Source organism: Spermophilus citellus (genome assembly GCF_964194105.1).
Source record: "Spermophilus citellus genome assembly, chromosome: 9".
Lineage (NCBI taxonomy): Eukaryota > Metazoa > Chordata > Mammalia > Rodentia > Sciuridae > Spermophilus > Spermophilus citellus.
Window position 1 is genome coordinate 127900443 of NC_138191.1, and position 22886 is coordinate 127923328.

The following is a 22886-nucleotide window of genomic DNA, read 5'->3' on the forward strand; positions in this document are numbered from 1 at the left end:
CTCTACTTGAGCACTGTGGACCTTCCTGCTGCCCAGGAGGACCCGCACGGCCCCTCTGCTGCCCAGATCACGCTGGACAGTCCCCGCTGGGCCTCCTGTCATCCTCTGTGTGGAGCCGGGGCTTGTACACTGTTGAGCATTTACACACATCGCCCTCTAATCCTGCACTGCAGGTACTGTCCCCACTTTGCAGATGAGGGACCTGCGGCTTAGAGGTCAGGAGTGGGGCCAGAGCCCTGAGATCCAGCCAAGCTCTTGGCTCCCCTGTTCCCCTTTGGGGGAAGAGGAGAAAGGGCAGCTGCCATCCCTCCTCCTCCCCCACCTGCCACCCCCACCTCCCCGGTGGTGTCTGTGGTCCAGTCCCTCCCTCAGATAAAACCAGGCTCCAAGCCCAGTCCCCCAGCCAGAAACACGCACTGTCCCCCCCGGGAAGGGTGGGTGTGTCGACCTCATCCCACCAGCGGGCCGTTGGCCAAGCCCCTCTGCTTTGGAGATGCAGCTCTGCCTGGCTCCTGGGCAGCAGAGAACAGGAAAGAAGGCTGCTTCCTGCCTTCCAGAGGCCCCTGCCAAGCCCATTACTGGAACCCCTGGTGCAGTCCCAGCCTGCCCTGTAGGAGCTCAGTAGATGTTGAGTCCAGCTCGGGAGAAGGAGGGTGGGTGTGAGACGTAACGGGACCTCAGGCCTATGCCAGGCCTTCTGCACTCTGAGCTGAGTCCCCAGCCGGCCACAGTTCAGGGCGAAAGATTTTTTTTTTTTTTGTAGTTGTGTATGGACAGAATGCCTTCATTTAATTTGTTTATTTTTTCCTTTATTTTGTTTATTTATATGTGGTGCTGAGAATGGAACCCAGTGCCTCACACATGCTAAGCCATGCTCTCCCACTGAGCTATAGCCCCAGCCCTTTGTTTTTTGATAATAGGCATTGAACCCAGGGGTATTTAATCACTGAGCCACGGCCCCTGCCCTTGGAGGGTCTTGCTAAGTTGATGAAGGCCCAAGTGGTTGAGGTTGGCTTTGAACTTGAGACCCTCCTGCCTCAGCGTCTCGAGTCGCTGGGATTACAGGTGTGCGTCACTGCACCCAGCTAGAAGATGGTGCTTAAAGAGCCTTGGGCGGACATGGAGAGACCTGGTCAAATTCCTCCCCTTCCCTTAGCAGCTACCAGGCATGGGCCAGGCCCAAGGCTAAAGTGGGGAACAAATAAAACAGTCCCAACCTAGGGGGCTTCGGTTTCCCCTCTCCTACCTCAGAGGGATTGGGGTTGACGGTAGGGAAGGCCAAGGGAAGCCAGGGAGGGCTGGGGACCTCTGCTGTCCAGGTGGGGGCAGGTAGAGATGCCCACCTTGGTTCATTTGACAAAGGAGCACTGGGAACAGACGGGCACAGGACATATTGGGTCCCTGTCTAACAGGAACTGACGGGAAGGAGGTGGGAGCAGGGCACAAGTGGATAAGATGGGCAGCCAGGCCCCTATCAGGGTGTTTCCGCTCGCCTCCCAGTCCACACCCCAACGGTCACCCCTGCCTCAGGCCTAGGCCTAGGCTCTGGCGGACAGGCAGGGCAGGGCTGAAGACTGCCCCAGAGGCAGGGGACCTATGACCCCCACCCCCACTACCCAGCCCTCTCTCCTGGGAGGCTGGGTACAGGCTCACTCTTCAGTGGGAACTGACCTGCTGCTCCCAGCCTGGTCCTGTGCCCGGTGAGCAAAGACTGAAGATGAGCAGGGACAGAGCTCATCTGTGCCTCCATGGGACCCAGGAGGGCTCATGGGGAAGGGGACAAGACACAGGGCAACCAGACATTGGTAAGCAGCACAGCAGTGAAGTTGGAGAACCTGTCCTGAGGAGAAAGGGGAGGCTCTTCTGGGAGACAGGAGAGGCTGGACCTGGTAGAGAAGCTGGACCTGGTGGAGAAGCAGTGGGGAACAAACAGCCTGAGCAAAGGCCCAGGGGCAGGAGCGGGAGGGGCTAGCCACAGGAGGCAAATCCAGACCATAATGAAGGGCAGAGTCCTGGGAGGCCACAGGAGAGTTTAGCCTCTATCCTGGGTACCATGGGAAGCTGGAGAAAGGCTCTAAGTACAAGGGGGCCCCCGCCAAGGTGGGAGGAAGACACAGATGAGATTGGCTATCCAGGCAAGAGGTACCAGTGAGAGACAGTGGACAGGGCTGCCAAGGATAGGTAAGAGGGGCAACTGGCTGGGCACTGGATTGGAAGCCGGGCTGAGGGCAGAGGAAGAAGTCTGGTTAATGGGAGGACGGATGGGATCCCCTAGGGACTGGGAATGCCTTCCAGGGACATGTCTGGGAGAGGTTGGGGTATTTGTTGGATCTGAGGTGCTTTGGGGATATTCCCGGGGCCTGGCCCAATAGCCAGTGGGACACCAGGACCTGGTCAGGGCTGAGGACACGCCATTTACAAGAGCCTGCCCCGGGCCAGGCCGGGAGACGGGCTGCTGCGCGGGAGGCGTCCAGGGAGACTGGGCGGCCGCTGGGGAGCAGGGAGCGGGAGCGGGGAGAGATGCCAGGCCCGTCCTGGGAGCCAGCGGGAGCCCGGCTGCGCTCCAGCAGCCTGGCCTTCGGTCACTCCTCGCTGAGGCTTGGTTTTCTCCTGAGAAATGGGGTGACACCCGCGGGGCCCAGCGCCCGGCGAGGAGCCGCGATGACGGGGCAGAGGCGCTCTGCGCGGCTTGCGGCGTTGGCCCGACGTGAGCCGCTCACGGGCGCCTCCGCCCCCGGGGCCTCCCCGAGAAGGGGGCCAGAGCCCCGAGGGCGCTGCGTGGCGGCGGGAGGCACCGCTCGCGTTAGGACCCAGCGGCTCCGGGGCTGGAGGCGGGCGCCGGCCGTCGGGGCGGGCGCGGGGCGCGGGCGGGCGCACTCGGAGCGCGGCGGGCGCGGTGGCCGGGACAGGTAGGCGCGCGCGGGCGGGCGCGCGGGGGCCGCGGCGGGCGCGGGCGGGTCGGGGTGCGGGCTGCGGGGCCGCGAGCCGGGGGCGGCCGCCCGGGACTCTGAGCCCCGGGCCTCCTGGGCGGGTCTGGGGCACCTGAAAGTTTGGGGTCGCCGCGGGTGAGGACGCGACCTGGGGAGGGCCGGGAGCCCGAGCTCGGGGGAGGAGGAGTGGGGGCGTCGGGACCCCCGGTCTCGTTCCCGGGAGGGCGGAACGTGGCGGGCGGGGGTCGCGGAGCGGCCGAGACAGCGGCGGAGACAAAGAGCAGAGACAGCGGGGAGCGCGGCGCCCGCGGCTGATTGTTCCCAGCTGTGCCGCGGCGTCCGGTTTCCGCGGGACCCCAGCCCGGCCTGGCCTCCGCAGCGGGCAGGGCCCTCCCTGGGCCGCGGCCAGCCCGGGGGCTGCTGGTCCCCGCAGCCTGCACGGCGCGGGCGGGGGGAGGCGGCGGCAGCCGGTGGGGGCAGTTCTGCGCCCCCAGCCCCCAAGACCATGGTCCGGACGCTTGGAGACGTGGTCCCCTGCGAGGGATCCGCTACTCCCCTTCGACGGCCCTTCCCTAGCCCGCCGGCTTCCCGCCCTCGCCCTAGATAAGCCTGGGCCTGGCGGCCGTCGTGCTGGACAAGGACTCCATGCAGGGGCCTCCCCCCCAGCCTCTTGAGGCCTCTTGAGGCCTCCTCATGCCCCCACTCAGGAACTCCTCCTAAGAGGTGACAGCTCCAGCTGGCCTGGCTGCCGCCAGCATGGGTGGGGGATGGTGGTCCCCCTAAGATGAGGAAGCCAAGGGTTTCTAGAACTGGGATGTGTGAATCCTGCTTCTGGCCCCCATTCCCCCCCACATTAAATGCTTGGGATGGGAATGGGGTCCGAGAAGCCTCAGTTTGGGAGAAATTGGGCCCAGAGACCCTGTTTCTAACCCCTTCTCTGCCTTTTCCAGGGGGAGGGGGGGATATCCAGCTAAGTTTGGGTTTCCAGTTAGCTGTCTGAAGAACTTCCTGTGCTGGGCGGGGAGGGGACCCTGCTGGATGGAGGAGCCTGGGACTGTGTCTTCACAGATCTCCCTGCAGTAGGCTGACAGTCTTGAGGTCACCCTCCACTGAGCCTGGAGCAGGACAGGGGGACCTGGAGGCTCCACCAAGCCCTCTTTGTAACCAAGACTGGAGGCTGGACTCCAGGCGTTCCTAAATGGCATGAACCCAGTGAGAGACCTGGGCCAATGCTCTCGCCCCCGCCCCCCATCACACACTTGTCATACACATCAGGGGATGCAGGACCCCTGGGCTGGGTGACATCACCACCCCTAGTGCCACAAAGCCAGGGCCCACAGAGCCTCCTCAGGCTCCTCCTAAGTGCTTCCTGCTGCAGACAAATAAACCTCAGTCTCGTGAGTCTGGGGTGAAGACAGCCAGGTCTGGGGGGGCCTGGATCCTGGCAGGAGAGTTCTGGGGGCTGGGAGCCCTGCCCAGCCCTGGCTGTTCTGGGGCCCCTCAGGCCCACATGCACGTGGTTTCCTGCTGAGCAGCAAACGCAGGGCCCAGGGGCTAATTGGGAACAGGTGGCAGACCTGGCAAAATGCTTAGTGGGGGCTGTGGGGCTGGCTACAGGGACGCGCCTGGGATCCAGGCACCCACGGAGGGGCTGGACTTGGGGGGGGTGCAGCCAGGGAGAGAACAGCCAGGCTGTGTGGGGTGGGGGGCGGCTGTAGAAAGGTCCCTTTAGTGCACAGGGCAAGGTGGGGTCTGTTCATTTGTCAGGATCAGCCCTGGAGCCAGTCGGAAGCCCCTCCTGCCCTGCCACACAGGCTCCTCCAAAGCAGCCCCACCCCAGCCCTGTCCTCCAGTGCCTGGCTTCTGTTAAAGTGCCTTCTCCAGGCTGAATTCTGGGACGGAGGTGGGTGGCTCTGTGGCCCTGGGTTACCAAGCTTGGGTGCAGCTTTCTGCTCCTGTCCCCCTAGCTGTCCTCTGAAACCACCCCAACCTCCTCACTCCGTGGCCATGAGAGCTGCCTACCTCTTCCTGCTGTGCCTGCCTGGTGAGTGACCACTGGAGTAGCGGTGGCTGCCCGGTGGAGTGCAGTGGGGGGTTTGGTTGGTTTCTTGTTGATCTTGGTTTTTTGGCACTGGGGATTGAACCCGGGGTGCTCTACCACTGACTCACATCCCAGCCCTTTTTATTTTTTACTTTACACCCAAGTCTAAGTTTCTCAGGTTGACCTTGAACATGGTGATCCTTACTGGGGGTGGGAGTTGTGAAGGGAGCTCACAGGGAGTCTTTGTCATACCTTGTGGCCAGGATTCTGTCCCCCAACCTTCCACAGCATCAGGCAGGCAGGGTTCTGGAGGATGGGCTCACTCAAGGCCCCAGGATCCAGGCTCGTCTTCTTATCACTATTGGAGCCAGTGTGCAGGAGTGGGGCATGCAGAGGCAGGGGGTCTGGAAACCTGGGTTCTAGATGCATTTGGGGGCAAGGCAAAGGCCTTGCAAGGTCTTAACAGTCATTCATTCACTCAATAAACATGTTCATTTCTTACAATGTGCAGGCTCTGGGTTAGGCCCCGGGGACACAGCGATGGGCTAGGCAGACAGATCCCTGCCCTTATCAGGCTGCTAAGCTAGGGAGGAGAGGCCGGCTGTAGCCACGTAGACGGGATGAACTCCAGGGTGTGTTCAGTGCTGTGGTGGAATAAGCAGGAGGGCGGGGGGCCAGGGGTGCCCCTCAGCAGAGGTGACAGTTCAGGTGAGTCCTGAGGAAGGCAAAGGCCCTGAGGCAGCACAAGGCAGTGAGGGGAGGGGCCAGGTGAGGTCAGGGGGGTGACACAAGACCAAGGAGCTGTGGGCCTGTGCGGGAGAGGAAGGGGTTTGAAGCCTTGAGTCCAGGAGTGCCCTGTGACCTCCATCTGCCCTCCCAGAAACGTCCTGGGCCCCTTGTCGTCCTTTGCGGGCACCCATATGCTGTGCTTCCTCAGCAGGCCTGCTGGCTCAGGGCCAATATGACCTGGACCCTCTGCCCCCATTTCCGGACCATGTCCAGTACGCCCACTACAATGACCAGATCGGTAAGGGCTGTGCCTCCCCAAGGTGTCCCCCAGCCCTGCCATGTCAAAACCAAGCCCCAGATATGCATGGCTCAGCTGGGGCCCAGTGGGGTAGGACCACAGGAATCCTTTGGTCTGGCTGGTGGCTCCTTGGCAACCTCCTGGGGGCAGGGGATCAGCCTGACCTGCACCAATTCCACCTTCCTTTTCGCTTTCAGACCAGCCAGACTACTACGATTACCAAGGTATAGGGCTGGGGCAGGCAGCTGAGGTGGGGGAGCCCTTGGGGACCCAGGAAGGGAAGGGGAAGCAGACACCCTGATCATCCCAATGCAGAGGTGAGTTCTCGGTCCCCTGAGGAGCAGTTCCAGTCCCAGCAGCAAGTCCAACAGGAGGTCATCCCAGCCCCCACCCCAGGTAGGCCACAAGTTCCTCCTACTTGGGCTCCCTGTCAACCCTGGGAGTAGGTCTGTGCCCCGGGCTGAGGGGCTCAGAGGTGACCCCCTGCTCTGAATAGACCCCACCCAGTGACTCCTGCCTGCCTCTTTCTACACCAGAACCTGGAAATGTGGAGACGGAGCCCACGGAGCCAGGGCCTCTTGGTAAGAGCTTTCTAGAAGCTGGGGAAATGGAGGCATGCTCTGCTCCCTCCCTGGCCATGGTGCTGGCAGGACTGCTGTTTGGGGCCCTGTGGGCTGCGGGTGCTAATGTGGGGGGCTGGGGCAAGCCGGCAGCCCCACACCCTCCAGTCTACCTCCAGTGCCCACCCCCAGCTCTGGGAGACTCCCACCCCCTGCCATGGACCTGGCCAGAGGCCCTCTCCTCAGACACTGGGAGGGGCAGGGGGTGTGCAGGAGGGGGCTTCCAACCAGAAGAGGGACCAGTGTGCCTGTGGCCAGGCAGGGAAGGTCCAAGGCTGGCTGAGCAGTGTCCAGCCAAGAGCCTGAGAGATGGCATGAGACTCGGTAGCCTCATTTGAGTTGCTGAGTGCAGGTTCCTCGGAGCACTTGTGTGTCTGCTTTTGAGTAGGTGTGGACTTGTGAGGCCACAGGGTGGGTGTGAAGATGTGTTTGAACTTGTGTTGGAGTATGAGCTTCTGAAATTATTACGGATGTTACATGAAATCGAGCAGCCCGCAAAGTCCAGCAAAGCCATGAGCACTGGGCATGCATGGGTATCTGGCTGGGCCTGGGGGCGTGGGGCACCTAGAGACTTGAGAGCGCTTGTCAGGTAGGCAAGGTTGGGGCTACCCTCCAGCTGAGCTCAAGCGTGGTCCCGTCTGTCCCCCAGACTGCCGTGAGGAACAGTACCCGTGCACCCGCCTCTACTCCATCCATAAGCCCTGCAAACAGTGTCTCAACGAGGTCTGCTTCTACAGGTGGGCACCGGTGGGCGCACCCCGGGGACAGCGAGGGGGGCACGTGGAGGCAGCAGCAGGGGCAGGGAATGGCTCCGGGTAGCCAAGGTGGGAGTTTGAGGACCATCAATCCTAAAAAGGAGCTCAACTCTGAGGGTGGACCTGGGCCCAGTGGGGACAGGTAAAAGTGGGGCTGACCTCCCGACCTGTCCCCTCAGCCTCCGCCGTGTGTACGTGGTCAACAAGGAGATCTGTGTCCGCACAGTGTGTGCCCATGAGGAGCTCCTCCGAGGTAAGAGCCCATCTCCCCTCGCCACACCCCCTTCATTTTCCAGCAGCTGCTGGCCCCAGTGGGTCCATTCAGGAGGCCACGTGCTGGGCTCGCTTAAAGGGCACCAGGAACGCCCCTCCCTGCCACTTCATCCTCAGAACCCCCAAGAGACCTGGGGGACAGCAGTTCCCATCACATACCCCACCCTCACCCATTTCCTTCCTGTCCCCCCAACAGCTGACCTATGTCGGGACAAGTTCTCCAAATGTGGTGTGATGGCCAGCAGTGGCCTGTGCCAGTCTGTGGCAGCCTCGTGTGCCAGGAGCTGCGGGGGCTGCTAGGGTAGAGCTGGTGCCCAGAGCCCTGAACCCTGCTCAGCTCTTGGAGCCTTGGGCCCTGCCTGACCTGGTGCTTTTCTTCCCGTCCCAACTCCCCTTTTATTCTGTCAAGTTAGTGGACTGCAGCCCTGGGGATCCCGAGCTGTGCTGCCTCAGGCCCTGCCCCCAGCCTGTGGCCACCCCCAGGGCACAGTGGGGGCCCCTGCTGCCCAGCCTCCACCCCCTGGGTGGGGCATCCAGGCCTCTAAGTGGGCCCTGGGTCCTGATGTGCCTTATCAGTCCCTCTGAGGACAGTCCCCCCTTGACAGTCCCCAGAGGTAGGCTGTGCCCCTCACCCCAGCGGTCTGCTTGGATTTCCTGCAGCCCCCAGGCATGGACCACCTTCGTTTTATACAAAATTAAAAACAAGTTTTTACAAAAGTTCCAGAGTCGCTTTTTCAGTCCGGGCAAGAGGGGAGAGTCTGTTGCCTCCAACGCCACCTGTCCCCACAGAGAAGCCTCCTAGCCCCTGGAGAGAAGGGGACGTTTGGGTGACAGGTAGCCTTGCTTCCAGTCCCAGCCCTGCCTCCTTGCCCACCAGCTTCAGGTCAAGGTAGGTAGACCTGAGACCCAGGGGAGGCCGGTGCCATTGCGAGGACAGAAGTGGGCGAGCACGGCGGGTCCCCCACCGCGGCCCCAAGGCTGCTCCTGAGCCCTCCCAACAGCCCTGTGTGCCAGGTGCAGTCACTAGCCCAAACTGCAAGGGAAACTGCCCACAGGCACCGAGTGGCCACCCAGCACTGAGGCAGAGGCAGAGCAGGATCTGGCTACTGGGCTCTGGAGGAGGGGGAGGGGGAGGGGAGTCTGTCCTTGAGACACCCCAGCAGCAGCGCTGCACCCCCCAGGCCCCTCCAGCGGGCTCCCGTCTTGACACACAAACACACTGAGGCTGAGGCACGAAGGAGCTTTGCCCAGCGTCACCCACAGGGCGAGACCCTGCATTCACGCCCAAGTCCGCCCTTGCTCATCACGCCACCCAGGAGGGCTGCCACTGTCCAGCAGTGGGCCCTGTCCCAAGGAGGGCTGGAGAAAGGCACAAGAGAGGTTGGGCTGGAGAGACCTGAGCCCCCACAGCCTCATCTGTGAAGTGGGCTGGGTTAGTCCCCTCATCTGCTCGATTCCTTACCCCCACAGGCCTGTGCCTCCCAGCTCTCCCCAGAGTGCCCCATCCCTCCTGCCCAGGCCCCCCCAGACACTGGAGGCACACAGGGATAGTACTGAAAAGGGGTACCTCAGCTGGGGTTGGAGGAAAATCCCTTTACCCCAGCGGCTGGGGAGGCTGAGGCAGGAGGATCACCAGTTCAAAGCCAGCCTCAGCAATTTATTGAGGCCCTAAACAACTCAGGGAGACCCTGCCTCAAAATAAAAATGAAATAGGGGGCTGGGCTGTGGCTCAGCAGTAGAGCGCTCGCCTCACATGTGCAAGACCCTGGGTTCGTCAGCACCACATAAAAATAAACAAGTGAAATAAAGGTGTTGTGTCCAACTACAACTAAAAAATAAATTTAAAAAAAAAATGAAATAGGTTGGGGATGTGGCTCAGTGGTTGAGTGCTCCTGGGTTCAATCCTTGATACACAAAAAAAGAAAAAGGGCACTTCTGTATAAACCGTCGTAGAAAATGGAGTCTTGTCACAAACAACACAACAGTTCTCAATAGTAACATTATATAAAAAGGTACAAAAATACAAGGACTCTGCGCTCTCTGAGGAATTCCTGACACTCTCTGAACTAAGGCTGAGACCCCTGGGAAGCCAGTCAGGGCCTGGGGCTCTGACCCTGCCTCCTCCCTACGAACCCCTGCTCCGGAGACCAGGGCTTTCCCTGACCCCTGGCTTTGGCTCGGCGGCTCTCCCCGAGGATGGTGTGATCTAGAGTGGCTGGCCCTGGAGAAGGGGGCTGGGGTGAAGCCACTGGTACGTGTGGCCTAGAGTGGGCACCCTGCCCTCGGCACTGCCACCTGCCTCCACCCGACCCCACCCTCGCCCAGGCCCTGGGTGGGTCGTGCTGCAGAGGCCCCTCTCCTGGCCCAGGCCGCTCTCGGGGAAGGCTCACTTCTCTGGAGGGCCGCAGGGTGGGGAGAAGCATGCTGGGCCCCTCCACAGCTCCTGCTGCAGCTGCCCCTTCAGTGTAGACACCTGGGGAGGAACAGGAAAGTCAGGGCAGCCCCCGGCCCAGCCTGATTTCAGAGGAAGGGAGAAAACGGGCAGAGGGGCTCTCAGGCACACTGGGCCCCAATGCTGCATGCTGCAGGAGAGGCCTGCCTGCTGTCCTCAGAGCCAGACATGTGCTTCCTCACATTCTGCCCCCTGCAGCAGAGTCAGGTGTCTAACTCTCTGCCATCTTTAGGGGCTCCGTCCTTATCCCCATTGTCATTTGGGTGGGCCTGGTTTTAGCTCAGACTTGAGGTTGGACATGTGACCAGACTGGACCTATCAGAGCAGCTGGGCCTACAGACACCACTGCATCAGACACGATCAGCAAGTGCCATGTGGTCTCAGCTGACCAGTGAGGACCAGGCCAGGACTTCTGCTGGTGCTCGTAGCAAGAAGCCTCCTTTCTCCTGGGATCCCAAGTTGTTGAGGGGAAATTGAGGCTGGAGCTGCTAAGGCCACCTGTGCCACTCAGGGAGGGGACCTGCCTGGGCCTGGAGCTAGAGCCCTCCTGGCAAGGAGGAACTGAGTCCCAGGGGCTTCACTGGCCCCTGGCCAACCATGGCCCATGCCACCACTGACCCACCCCAGCTCTTTTCAGGTTCCAGAAGGCATTGGTGGTGACCGCCAGGTTGTGACCAGCCCTCTCCCCGAGCCATGTACTTCCCTCCCGGCCCATCTTCCCGGGGAGGCCTGTGTACCTGCTCCTCCAGCCCTCGCACCTGGTGGCAATGGGCCCGCTCCCGGGCCTCCAGCGTGCGCTCAGCCTGCACCCGGGCACTGCGCAGGCGCTCCAACTCCTGCTGCAGCTCCAGCCGTTGCTGTCCATCTGCCTCTGGCTGAGCCTGGCCCTGGTTCTGCCCCAGGGCCACCACCTGGGCCTGTGGGGAGGAACCGCTACTCAGGGTTCTAGCCCAGCCTGTGTGCTGACAGGTGTCCAGCTCCGCCCTGAGGCACAGCCCGTGCAGGTGGGAAACACAGGGAAATCCTGGCTTGCCCCCACCTCAATGGCCCGCAGCCTGCAAATCCTGGGTCAGGACCCAGTGGCCCCACTCAGGCACACACGGACACAGTCAAACATGGAAGCGGGCCCGTGTGCACAGCAACAAAAGCATGTAAATACCTATCCACACAGATGCAGGTGTATAAGCAAAAGTTCCAAATTCTTACACACACCGACATACGTGAAAACATCACACAAACACACGTAGGCCACGTACTACATCTGTGCATGAGATTCATGTTACACGCACAAGAAAACCTCTACAGACACTCACATCTCCCCACCTGTCCACAGCACACCTGAACGCACAGGCTCCCTAGCTAACAGGCCTTCAGTGTCATTTCCCTCCTCCTGGACGGCTGGGGTACCTCCCTGAGCCTAGGGACTGAGAGCCCTGGGCTGGCTGACCATCAGCTCCACCTGGGACAGGAGCTACCTCGGGCGGGGGAGGGGCTGGAGGGGAGAAGGTTGTGCTGGGTGGGCAGGGCCAGACCTCCAGCTGCTGGATCTGCCTCTGGGCCTCGGCCAGCTCCAGCTCAGCCCCAGAGAGAGTGCGGTCCAAGCGGCCCTTCTCTGCACTCAGCCGCACTGTGTCCTCGTGACTGCGAAGCTTCTCCCGCTCCACCTGGGGGGCCAGCACAGGGAGAGGGCTCAGGGGGCCCCCAGGTCCCAGACCTTGGCGGGATAGCCTAGCTACAAGGCCGCAGACTGCGGGACGTACAGCCAAGACCACCACGGCCAGACGCCGTGGGCAGTGAGGGGAGGCCCTGGAGCAGCCCACCTTGTCCAGTGTCCTCCTGAGGGCCACACGGTCCTTCTCCAACCGCAGGGCTGAGTGTTCCACCTCCCGCTTCTCCACTTCCAGCTGGGCCAGGGCTTGCTGCAGGCTGCCCAGGCGCTCCTGCAGCAGCCGCCGCTCCTCCTGCAGCTTCTGGGCCCTGTGCAGAGCCGCGGCCTCGCTCTCCTGCCGCTGCCGCAACACCTGCAGCACACGCCAGGCAGGACCCTCAACCTCGGGCCTGTGTGGCCACCTGAAGCTTGCAGATAGCAATGCTGGTCCAAGGTGGCAGCCACTGTGGGGCCCATCTGGGAGACTGTCACTGAGTGCAGACGGGGACGTCCCTTATGAACCAAGCTTCCTCAGAGGAGGCTGGCCGGGGTTGGGGATAAGGCTGAGCTGACTGGAAGGTCCCTATGCCATCCCAAAGGTCTCACAGTCCTGGGGACAGAGGCGGCCCAGGCAGCCCTCACCTCCTGCAGCTGTTGCAGCTGGCCCTCGGCCTCTGCCCGCTGCAGCTCCAGGTCTGCCAGCTCACCCCGCATGGTCTGCACCTGCTCGCCCAGGCTGCTGCTCTGCTTGCGTGCTTCAGACAACGCCTGCCGGGCAGCGTCCAGTCGTTCCTGGGAGACAGGGACTGATGGTGCCAGGCCAGCCAAAGAGCCCTAAGGCAAAGGGCTCTCCTCTGCTCTGTACCTCTGGGAAGGTTCACAGCCCATAAAACAGTCTTTGTGTGTGAATCCTGGGGATCGAACCCAGGGCACTCTACCACTGAGCTACATCCCAGCCCTTTTTATTTATCATTTCTCACTAGGTTGCTTAGGATCTTGCTAAGTTGCTAAGGCTGGCCTTGAACCTACAATCCTCCTGCCTCAGCCTCCTGAGGCACTGGGATTATAGGCATGAGCCATGTGTCCAGCAACAGGTAGTCATTTGCATGGAGGATGAGCCTGTCCATTGACCTGTACAGAGTGCAGCCATCACATCCCAATTCCCTCCATGAATGTGGCACTTGGGTTCCCCCAAGCCTACTCTAGCAGGCATGCACCCACAGCCTACTCTGAATGGCTGTGTTCCATTGACCCCGACCCCCCTCAGAGCTCTCTCTCATGGCCTGGCTCCTGAGCACTCCCTGCTGACAGCTCCCCTGGCTGGCCCTCTCCCAGGCCTGGTGGTCTTCTATCCCACCTGACTCCCGCCGGCCTCCCCCACAGACCCCGGCGTACCTGGAGCACCAGGCGGTCATGCTCACAGGCAGTCAGGGCTTTCTGCAGCTGCAGATTCTTGTCCTGGGTGCTGCTGAGGCTGGCGCTGCTCTGGGACAGGGCTTCTGTCAGGCACTGCACCTTGTCTCTCAGGACACCCTCACTCTCCTCCACCTTGGCCAGGGCCCCATTCAGCCGGTCCACCGTCAGCTGCAAGGTCCCCGCCTTCACCTCGCTGTCTGCCACCTGGCAGGACACATGGGTTGGTTCAGGGGCTCAGCTCCCACTCTGACCTCCATCAGGCCTGCCCCACCCCAGTTCTCCCACCTCCCAGGGGTACACATGTCCCAGACACATGCAACCCCCGGAATATGACTAGGGTGGCTCTTCACAGACACACGAGGCCCCTGGGCACCACTCCTCACTGAAACCCACTGTTCCCATGCAATCCTGTTGGCCCTGTCCACTGCAACCTGGGCCCCACCCCACCGCTGGGGAACTACCATGTTGAGAGTCCATCATCTCCTCCCTGTCCTCAATCCCTTCTCCTCTCCTACTATGGGAGAAAAGAATAACCATAAACCTAAATTTTCTGGTTTTGACTTTGGTGGATGTCCATGGAGAAGTGTTGAGTAACTGAACATTCCAGTTAGAGTGAGCTCCCTAGCAGCCAAGACAAAAAGGGAAAAGAAAGAAATCCACATTTCTAACTTGTCCCATGTCTCCTGGGTACACATTCTGTCATCAGTCCTGAATTCTAATACTGGTTCTTTCGTTAGCTGTGATGGACAAGGACATCCCCTTTCTGAACCTCCATTTGTCCATCTGTGAAGTGGGGGGTGCTAATAACACTTGCCCCACAGCACTGCCGGAGAATCGACCTGCTTGGCACAGGGCATGCAGATGGTTTGGCAGTGAGGGACACACCTGTCTCTGCAGGGAGTCCACTCGATCCTGGAGGACCTGGGCCTGAGCCTCACGGTCGCTCAGGCCCAGGCGGCTGCGCTGTAGTTCCCCCTCGAGGGCGCGCCGCTGGAGCTCGAGCTTGATGGCACGGCTCTCGGAGGCGTCCAGCACCTCCTTCAGGCGCCGCTTGTCACTCTCCAGCTTTGCGCCGTCGCCCCTCAGCTTGCTGATCTTCTCCTGCAAGTGCGCAGGCTCAGGCCGGGTGCCGTCACCCACACCCCGCCCCACACCCCTCGGCACCCCGTGACCCTCTGGGGGCCTGTCTCCCTGCGCGCTCACAGGACGAGCGGACATGAGGACTCCAGAGCACCTTCAGCTTGGGCTCAGTCCAGCAGGTGCTGTGACCTGGGGCTCCCCCACTCTCTGGCCCTGCTTCACACGTGTGTAGGGAAGGGACTAAACTGGTCCAGGGATAAAACTGGGTGCCCCAAGAAGTCCTGGGGTGGGCCTACAAATGCAGACTCGAGGCCTTCTGCTCATGGATGCCTCTCAGAGGTGGGCTCTGAGCTGCGTGTGCAGGGCCATGCCGTGTGAACCCACTGTTTTGGTCGCAGGCTGACGCTCTACCCTCCCCTGCTTGGGGGCCAGGTAGTAAAGAGGGCTCGGGGACTGGGGGTAGCACTGGAAGACAGACCAGAGGTCCTCAGTCCACATAACCACCCTGGAGCCAGGGGGTCTCAGGGGTGCTACTACAGCCTCCCCACACTCTGCCCCATGCCTGGCCCCTCTCCTGCCTTCTCAGAGCCCCAATCCTGCCCTGCCTGGCCCAAGGCCCCACTCTGGCTCCCGACCAGCTTTGTTCCTGGCCTCCTCCCGGGCCCCTGTGGCTGTGGGCCCCAGGCCAGAGCCAAAGCCGCAGACACAACAATCCAGCTCCACCTTGGCCCCCAGCCAGAGGCAGCCAGAGGCACGAGTGGGCTGCAGAGCCGCAATGGAGGGCTGGGAGAGGGCAGGGCACAGGGGAGCTTTGTCTGCAAGAGACTCAAGGCTTCAGCAGCCTGGATTAGCACCCCAGGGCCTGCTCGTCCTGCCCCAGCACCAGACACACACATGCCCAGGGGTACACATGTCCACATGCAACCCCCGGAATATGACTAAGGTGGCTCTTCACAGACACACGAGGCCCCTGGGCACTATCGGTGGGTCAGGGGCTATGTGCATCATCCCTGCGAGACGATTCCCACTCTCCCTTCCTATTCATGAGGAGACTGAGGGTCAGAGCTGACTGGCAGTGGCTGAACTTGAGCCCTTATAGAAAGAGGCAAAGATTGGCACTGCCCGGGGCTGCAGACTCGGGACGGACGGGTGCAGTTGTGGTAGCACTCGATTACCCACCCAGGCGCACAGGACCCCTCCCGCTGGACCCAGGGCCTGCCCACCTGGCTTGCCCGGAGCTCACTCTCCGCGGCCTGCAGGCTCCTCTCCAGGGCAGCCACCTGGTCCAGCATGGCTCTGCGCTCCCGCTCGCTGCGCCGCACACTCTCCTCCTGCAGTGCCAGCTCAGCCTGGACCCTGCTCAGCTGCCCATCCACGGTGCGCCGAGCTGTGGTCACCACCCAGCCCATTAGCATGGAGGCATGCCCCGAGGCCTTTCTGGGCCACCAGACAGCGGCCCTGCACCTCACCCACCACAGGTCCGCCTGTCTGCACCCCAGAGGGTCTGCGGATCTGGACACAGGTGGGCTGAGCAGGGAGGGCAACCTGGAGGAGACAGCCTGCACCAGGTTATAGGGTGGGGGGAGGGGCTCAAGAGCCACTGGGGTGAATCCCCAGCCTCCCACCTCTCTGCTCAGAGCACAAAAGAACAAAGTGGGACCCCGAGGGTCAAGCTCACCCTCTTCTCTCTCGGCCATCACCTTCTGCAGCTGCCTGGCCCGGGAGGCCGCACTGTCTCTCTCAGCCTCCATCTCAGCCAGCTGTCGACTCAGGGTACTCGTCTGGGCCCGAAGTTCATCCTACAGCCCCGATGGGGGACAAAGGGGAGACTCCTGCTCTACAACCTGCGGCCCATGAGGGGCCCTGGCTTCCCTGCCCAGCCGCTCCTAGCCAGCCTCACCCGCTCCTTCTGAGCGCTCCGTAGCTCCTGCAGGAAGTCCCGGAGGGCCCCCCGCACTGCCTCTGGGTCAAGGTCTGGAGGGACTGGGGAGGTGGCAGGTCCTGGGGAAGGGGGCTGAGACCCTGGGCTGCGTTCCAAGGGGCTGGGGCTATTAAGTGCCTCCCCGCTTCCTAGAAGAGAAGACACGCTCAGGTCCAAAGCAGCCACCGCACGGTTCACACCCATCTCTTCCCTGTTGCCCACAAAGCACGCCTGGGTCACCTACCCTCTTGCTCAAGGTCCTTTACCAGACCCCACGGCCCTCAGACTCTAGCCCAGTTTCTTTCTCATGGCTTAGAAACTGTGCCTACCCAGGGTTATCCTCCCCCCCATACAGACTGGCCACTCTGCATCACCCTCACTTCTATGTTCCAGAACATTCCCCACTCCAGTCCTGGGGCCTTGGTACACTCGATCCCTTCTCAGGGCTTCCCTATGCCCGGCCCATTCTTTATGGTGCTTCTTCAGAGGCTCCCTGAGTTGACCCACCCTCAGGATCCCGGTACCCCTCCCCACCTAGACCTTGCATACTATGAGGGCTGAGTCCCCAGTGTCCAGGTCCCAGGGGACTCTTCTTCACCTCAACATCTCCCTGGGCTGAGCACTTGCTGTATGCCTGGCGCTGACCAGTGCCTTCCCTGTGTCGCACTCTCCTTCCCCATAAAAACCCCCGACAGGCAAGGACCAGCTCACCCCTGTTGCTGGCAAGTGGGGCTCAGAACAGGGAAGCCATTGCTCAATCTCAAAGCTGAGAAATTTCAGAGCCAGATTTCAACCTAAGCAGCTGGTGCCCACGGAAAGCCTGAACTCAGCTTGGGAGATAGGGCCACAGGGAGGGGGCAAGGAGCAGGGCAAAGGAAGGACAGTGCGGAAGGTCAATGTCGGAACTGCAGGATGTGAGGACCGGCCTTTAGCACCCCCTGCCTAGGCCAAGCAACACCTAAACCGCCCAGCAGACACATCACCATCCAAAGGTTCCCACAGGAGGGAAGTGCCTGTCCCCAGGGGCCTCCACCACTGGAAGACCCCACTCACAGGGTAAAGGCCAGTACCCTCTGGTGGCCTGCAAGGACTATGGGGCAGGCCTTGTCCCTACACCCTCACCTCCTTGCTAGCCGCATTGCTCTCTGCAGCCCCACTGGTCACCTTGGGGACTTCTACACAGGACCTTCTACACATCTCTTCCCCAGGGGTGCCCTCAACACCCCCATCCTTCCCTTCCCCATCGCCTCCTGAGCAAGGTGCCGTCTCCCACATCAGGCCTACCCCTCCCCTGCCTTTGTCTTTTTGTGACAAAATACATGTAACTTGAAACCTGCCATTTTGACCATTCTAAGGGTGTGACCCAGTGGCATGGACTGTACTCACACTGTGTCACCATCACTGCCATCTGCTCCCAATCTGCCTATGTTGCAGTTCTAAGCCCACAACCTCAGAATGCGACCCGATTTGGGAAGAGGATCATTACAGTTAAGATGAGGTCGTACAGGAATGGGATGGCCCTAATCCTACGTGATTTTCATTTACATCACATTTAGTGTTATAAGTAATCTAGAGAGGATTTAAAGTATGCAGAAGGAGTGTGCAGGTTATATAAAAATACCATGCTATTTTATACATGATCATGTGGGGAGGGGTGCTGGGGGTAGAACCCAGGAGCGTTTCACCGTTTTATTATTTTCAGACAGGGTCTTGTTAAGATGCCCAGACTGGCCTCAAATTTTCAATCCTCCTGCTTTAGCCTCCCGAGCCACTGGGATTACAGGCACGTGTCACTGAACCCAGCTTATATAAGGTCTGAAACATCCTGATTTCGGCACCCACAATGGGGAAGAGGCTGGGACAAATCCCTCATGGACACTGGGACTGACATTACATTGCTACATCAGCCTTGGCATCTGAGACAATCCCAAACAGAAACCCTACAGTTTCTAAGAAGGACTCCCAGAACCTTCCTCCCGCCCTCACAATCTCATCTGCTTTCGGATTCTATGAATTTGTTCTCGACATTTCCCGTAAGTAGACTCTTTATCTGTCCTTTTATTTATGATTTTTTTTTTTTTTGCAGTGCTAGTAATTTAACCGAGGGTCTGGCACATGATAGACAAACGCTCTACCACTGAACTACACTCCAGATCCTTTTTATTATTTATTTAATTTGGTACTGGGAACTGAACCCAAGGGCACTTAACCACTAAGCCACATCCCCAATCCTATTTATTTATTTATTTTTAGTGGTGCTGGGCCTTGTGCATGAGAGGCAAGCACTCTACCAACTGGGCTGTGTCCCCAGGCCTCCCTTTTTATTTACTTTGAGATAAGGTCTCACAAAGTTGCTGAGATTGGTTTTGAACTTGCCATCTTCTAGCCTCAGCCTCCCAAGTTGCTGGGATTACAGGTGTGCACCACCATGCCCCAGGATCCTTTTTATTTGTTCCTTTGTGACTAACTTATTTTAGTGTAACGTTGTTGAGGTTTATCTGTGTGGTGCCACATATCAGAATGTCATTCCTTAAGGCAGAACAGTATTCTATTGGATGAATATACCACATTTTTTAAAAGTACTTGTTGATGAACAATTGGAATGTCCCCACCCTCTGGTTATAGTGAACAACGCTGTAATGAAGTTCAGTGTCCAAATAACTGGTCAGGTCCCTGTTTTCAATTCTTTTGGGTGCACACCTAGGAGTCCTCAAAGTACCGAGTCTTATGGTAATTCTAATTTCAGCTTTCTGAGGAACTGCAGAGCTATTTTCCAGTGTCTGCTCCAATTGGCAATGTCTCCTGTTTCATTTTTGCCTATTTCCAGCCCTGACCACCAGGAATACATTCTACATTTTGTCTATCATGCTTACTGCTGCTGTCCCTGCCTAAACTATAAGCTCCCTAAGGGCAGACACGCTGGTGGGTTTTGCTTCCTGCAGCATCCCTAGTGCTTAAACTGTATTTGGCACATACTAGGTGCTTAAGTCACATACTAGGTGCTTAAGTGGAGTGACTAAAAGAATGAAAGAGATCCTGGAAGGGGGTCAGGCCTGGCTGTGCCAACCTGATTTCGGAGTCACAGGCTCCTGTGGAGTGTGGAGCTGAGATGCGAGGCTGAAGGGGATGGAAAGGGGGCACACACCTTTAAGAGGATGGCGCTCAAAGACCTGAAAAGGAGTCGGGGCATTCAGAACCTTTTCCTCCTGGAGAGGGGCGTGGCCGGTGGAGGGCGGGCTCTTAGGACTGCACACATGGGTGGGGCAACGGGGAGGAGCCTAGTGCCCCAAAGGCTGGGCACTCACCTCCCGGTGGTGGCGCATCGCGGGCTGGGGAGCCTGCAGCTGGCCGCTGGCCGGGGCTCAGGCTGGGGCTGGGGGTGCGGCCGCGGCCGAGGCCCAGGCCCCGGCGCAGGGCGGAGCGCAGACCCCCTAGCTGGGCCTCTGCAGCACGCCGCTGCGCCTCCACACGGGACAGCTCGGCCTCCAGGCCTTGCGCCCGACCCTCGGCCGCACTCAGACGCAGCCCCAGCTCTGCGGCCTCGGCCCGCGCCGCCTCCAGCTTCAGCTCCAGGCCTCGGGCGAGGTCCTGCTGCTTCTTCTCTGCGCTGCGCGCTTCCTCCAGGGAGCCCTGCAGGCCGCGCTCACGGGCTCGGAACTCGCCCTCCTGCTCCCGCAGCCTCCGCTGGGATCCCTGAAGCTGGGATGGCCAGGGAGTGAGGGGGATGTCGTAAGGCCTCCCCCAGCCCGGTGCCCAGCACCCCAAGCGACCACACTCTCCCTTTAGTATTTTCTACCCAAGCAGGAAAGTGCAGGGGCATCCATGGGTGTAGGAGGAAATGGATTTTTTCTCTCTTCCTTCTAGGTATAGGCCCGGTGGTGTTCACGGCTCATTAGTAGGAAGGACTAACTTATTAGTAGGAAGGACTAACATACAGGTAGGATTCACCAGTGCTAAGCATGAAGTGCTTCCCCCCCCAAAAAAAAAAAAAAAGTTTATTGTTTATTAGTCATCCTCATTTAATAGAGAATGAACTTGAAGCACAAAGAAGCTAATTACTTGTCCAAGGCCGCACAGCCAGTGTTCTGCAGGCTGGGATTCAAAGCTAGGCCTCCAGCTGCAGAGCCCCACCCCCAGCCCTTTTTATTTTTTATTTTGAGATAAGCTCTAAGTTGCTTAGGTTGGCCTCAAACTTGAGATCCTCCTGCCTCAGCCTCCCAAGTAAATGGGATTACAAAGCATGATCCACCCAGTCTACCAAAGACTGTTCTCTTAGTCACTAGACTACACTGTGTCTCAGTGCACACAATTTACCAATAAATCTGCACACCATGGCAGGGAATGTCCTAGAAAATTTAGTTACTGATGGTGCACGATCACACAGGCACAAGCCACCCTCTGGTTTAGAGACTGAGTCAGCCTGTGGGTTGTCCTAAGGCCTCCCCTCTCATATTTGTCACTTTCACTGGAAACCCCCCTACCGAGTGCTACCTGGATGCCAGAGCCTGTGGTAGAGCCCCTCTAGCATCCTCTAGCAGAGAGAGATCAGATGATTCAGTCAAGATCACACAGTAGACCCAGGGCAGGAGACTGGCAGTGGATACAACCAGGAAAGGCAGAGTGGGAAGAGCGTTGGCTTCAGAGTCAGGCCTAGGTGGCTGTGTGATCTTGGGTGGATCCCCTGACCTGTCTGAGCCTCAATGTCTCTGTGAAATGGCGCTAACAGTCCCTACCCAACTCGGCTGTGGGAGAATCAAGGTTATATATCCAGAGTCCCTGCCCAGAGTACCTTTCAGTGCCCGCATATGTTCCGCCCACAGCTATTTTGGTTGTTGTTATTATAATTCAAGAACTAGAGTCAGGAACAAGCCCTGGGGAGTGGTCACCTGTGACTCCAGCATGGGAGTGCCCACCTGTTTCCCACTAGAGTGGCACAGGGCAGGCCCCCTACCTCCCAAGCCGTCCCCACCAAGGCAGCCCGGGGATCTGCCTACTCACCTCCTGCCGCATGGCCTCTAGGCTGGCCTCGCCCTTTAGCATTCTCTGTCGCAGGCCCAGGGTCTCTCTCCGGCTTTCCTTCTCTGCTCGCTCACCCAGGGCCAAGCGGCCCTGCAGCTCGGCCAGCTCCCGGGCCAGCCTGGTGTTCTCACTGTCCAGCACCTTCATCTATGAGAGCAGAGCCGCAGGAGGCTCAGCTGGGACTGTCCCATGCCCTGCCTGGTCCTGGCCAGGCACACTGGCCTATGGACACATACGGAGCACAAGCCCCTGCCCTGGACTACCTCACTGTGCTCCACCACATCAGACAGGGCACTCATGGGCAGCTCACCATTTAGTCCCTGGCCTCCCAACTACCTCTCTTAAGTACCAGAGGGGGAGGGAAGGTTGAGCCCCCATCAAACCAGGAATGTCAGAGGGCAGGGCCCACAGCTCTGGTCACATTCCCCTCAGTCACAATGAGCAGCTCCTCTGGAGGGCTTGCACGTCCAGCCCTGTTCCAAGCACTTCACCCTAACTGCTTCATTACTCCTTACACTGGCCTGCGGGGCGGGTGTCAACAGTATCCCCCTCAAGAGCACTTAGGCAGAGCTGAAGAGACTTGCCCAAGGTCACACAGCCCGCAGGCAGCAGATCCGGGCTCCACTCAGACAAGCGGAGTGTGCAGGTGTGTTCTAAGCCTGCTTTCCCATGGGGCAGGTGGGGGCGATGCCTGCCCACCCCACAGTGCCACCAGGAGGGTAACAGGGTGCTGTAGCCCGCAAACACCCAGCATGAGCCTGGCATGCAAATGCCAGCTCCCTTCAGGGGCTCCTGTGGCTACTCAGGAGGCGCCGAGGTGGAGGGCTGCACTGGGCAGAGAGGACGAGACTCTCAGCATGGTTCCCACCTCTGGGTTCTGCATGTATTTGGGGACTGTGGGCTCTCTCTGGAGGGGCACTTAGGAGCCGAATGAGGCTTTTTCAGGCTCCTAGAGCAAAAGAGTCTGAGCCCTTGAAGCTACAGTGCAAAGGCAGCACCTAGTACACAGTAGGTGCCTGTGCAGTGCTTGCCGCTGCTGATGAGTAGGGAGATTGTCAATTCAGGGTTAGCAAGCTCCACAGGTCAAAATCAGATGCCTCCTGTTCTGCACAGGTGTGAGCAAGGACCGATGCTAAGTTTTTAAATAGCTAAAAAAGGTTCGTTGGTCAGTAAAAGTCAAAAGAAAAACAGCTCTTGACACATGAAAATTACATGAAATTTCAGAGTCCATCCACAAAGTTTGACTGACACACATGCCAACCTGTCCACACTCTCTTCAGGGCCACTTCTCTCTCCTCTTGTCCTTGGAACTGGGAATGGAACCCAGGGGGCTCATTTCTGAGCCACACTCACCTCAACAGAGGGTGTTAAGCATGCTGACAGAGCCCGTGTGGCCAGGTAAGTGGGGAATGTAGGAATAAATAAATGCATATTCCCCCGCCCCTGTACGGGGGACGGGATGGAACCCAGGGGTGCCCCCACTGAGCCCCATCTCCAGCACTTTTTTTTGTTTTGAGTCACAGCCTCACTAAGGTGCCCAGGCCGGCTGAGAACTTGCCGTCCTCCAGCCTTCGGAGTTGCTGGGGTTGCAAGCACGTGCCCCTGCGCAGGGTGAGGAGTCCTCAAAGCTTGTCCATTAATACCAAGGTCAGGTAAAAGCCTTGTAGTTCAAGCCTCTGCTTTAACATCCAGAGAAGAAAGGGG

General features: G+C 59.4%; 2 protein-coding genes across 8 annotated transcripts in view; one reads left to right on the forward strand and one right to left on the reverse strand.

The window, feature by feature from the left end:
- The first annotated feature begins 2502 nt into the window (after window positions 1-2502).
- On the forward strand, window positions 2503-8363 carry MFAP2 (microfibril associated protein 2). 4 transcript variants are annotated; one of them, XM_081306638.1, is made up of 9 exons: window positions 2503-2909; window positions 4898-4974; window positions 5912-5998; window positions 6196-6222; window positions 6314-6394; window positions 6535-6579; window positions 7268-7355; window positions 7553-7626; window positions 7843-8363. In XM_081306638.1, the coding sequence occupies exons 1-9, from the start codon at window positions 2521-2523 to the stop codon at window positions 7944-7946; spliced, it is 972 nt and encodes a 323-aa protein (XP_081162764.1). In that variant the 5' UTR covers window positions 2503-2520; the 3' UTR covers window positions 7947-8363. The 4 variants fall into 4 exon arrangements, with proteins under 4 accessions (XP_081162764.1, XP_081162763.1, XP_081162765.1 ...); XM_081306637.1 differs by having other exon boundaries at window positions 2505-2909; window positions 5909-5998; XM_081306639.1 differs by lacking the exon at window positions 2503-2909 and adding an exon at window positions 2944-3653 and having other exon boundaries at window positions 5909-5998.
- A 1268-nt stretch (window positions 8364-9631) lies between these two features.
- The window catches only part of CROCC (ciliary rootlet coiled-coil, rootletin), a 39727-nt gene continuing 26472 nt past the window's right edge, over window positions 9632-22886 (reverse strand). For all 4 annotated transcript variants that reach the window (XM_081307577.1, XM_081307579.1, XM_081307578.1 and 1 more), the window contains 12 exons: window positions 21162-21329; window positions 19469-19862; window positions 16143-16312; window positions 15921-16041; window positions 15466-15629; window positions 14048-14263; window positions 13142-13366; window positions 12389-12538; window positions 11919-12119; window positions 11631-11762; window positions 10836-11015; window positions 9632-10119 (listed from right to left, as the gene is read on the reverse strand). In XM_081307577.1, coding sequence (XP_081163703.1) covers window positions 10033-10119; window positions 10836-11015; window positions 11631-11762; window positions 11919-12119; window positions 12389-12538; window positions 13142-13366; window positions 14048-14263; window positions 15466-15629; window positions 15921-16041; window positions 16143-16312; window positions 19469-19862; window positions 21162-21329 — 2208 coding nt within the window. In that variant the 3' untranslated portion in view covers window positions 9632-10032. The remainder of the gene's footprint in view (window positions 10120-10835; window positions 11016-11630; window positions 11763-11918; window positions 12120-12388; window positions 12539-13141; window positions 13367-14047; window positions 14264-15465; window positions 15630-15920; window positions 16042-16142; window positions 16313-19468; window positions 19863-21161; window positions 21330-22886) is intronic.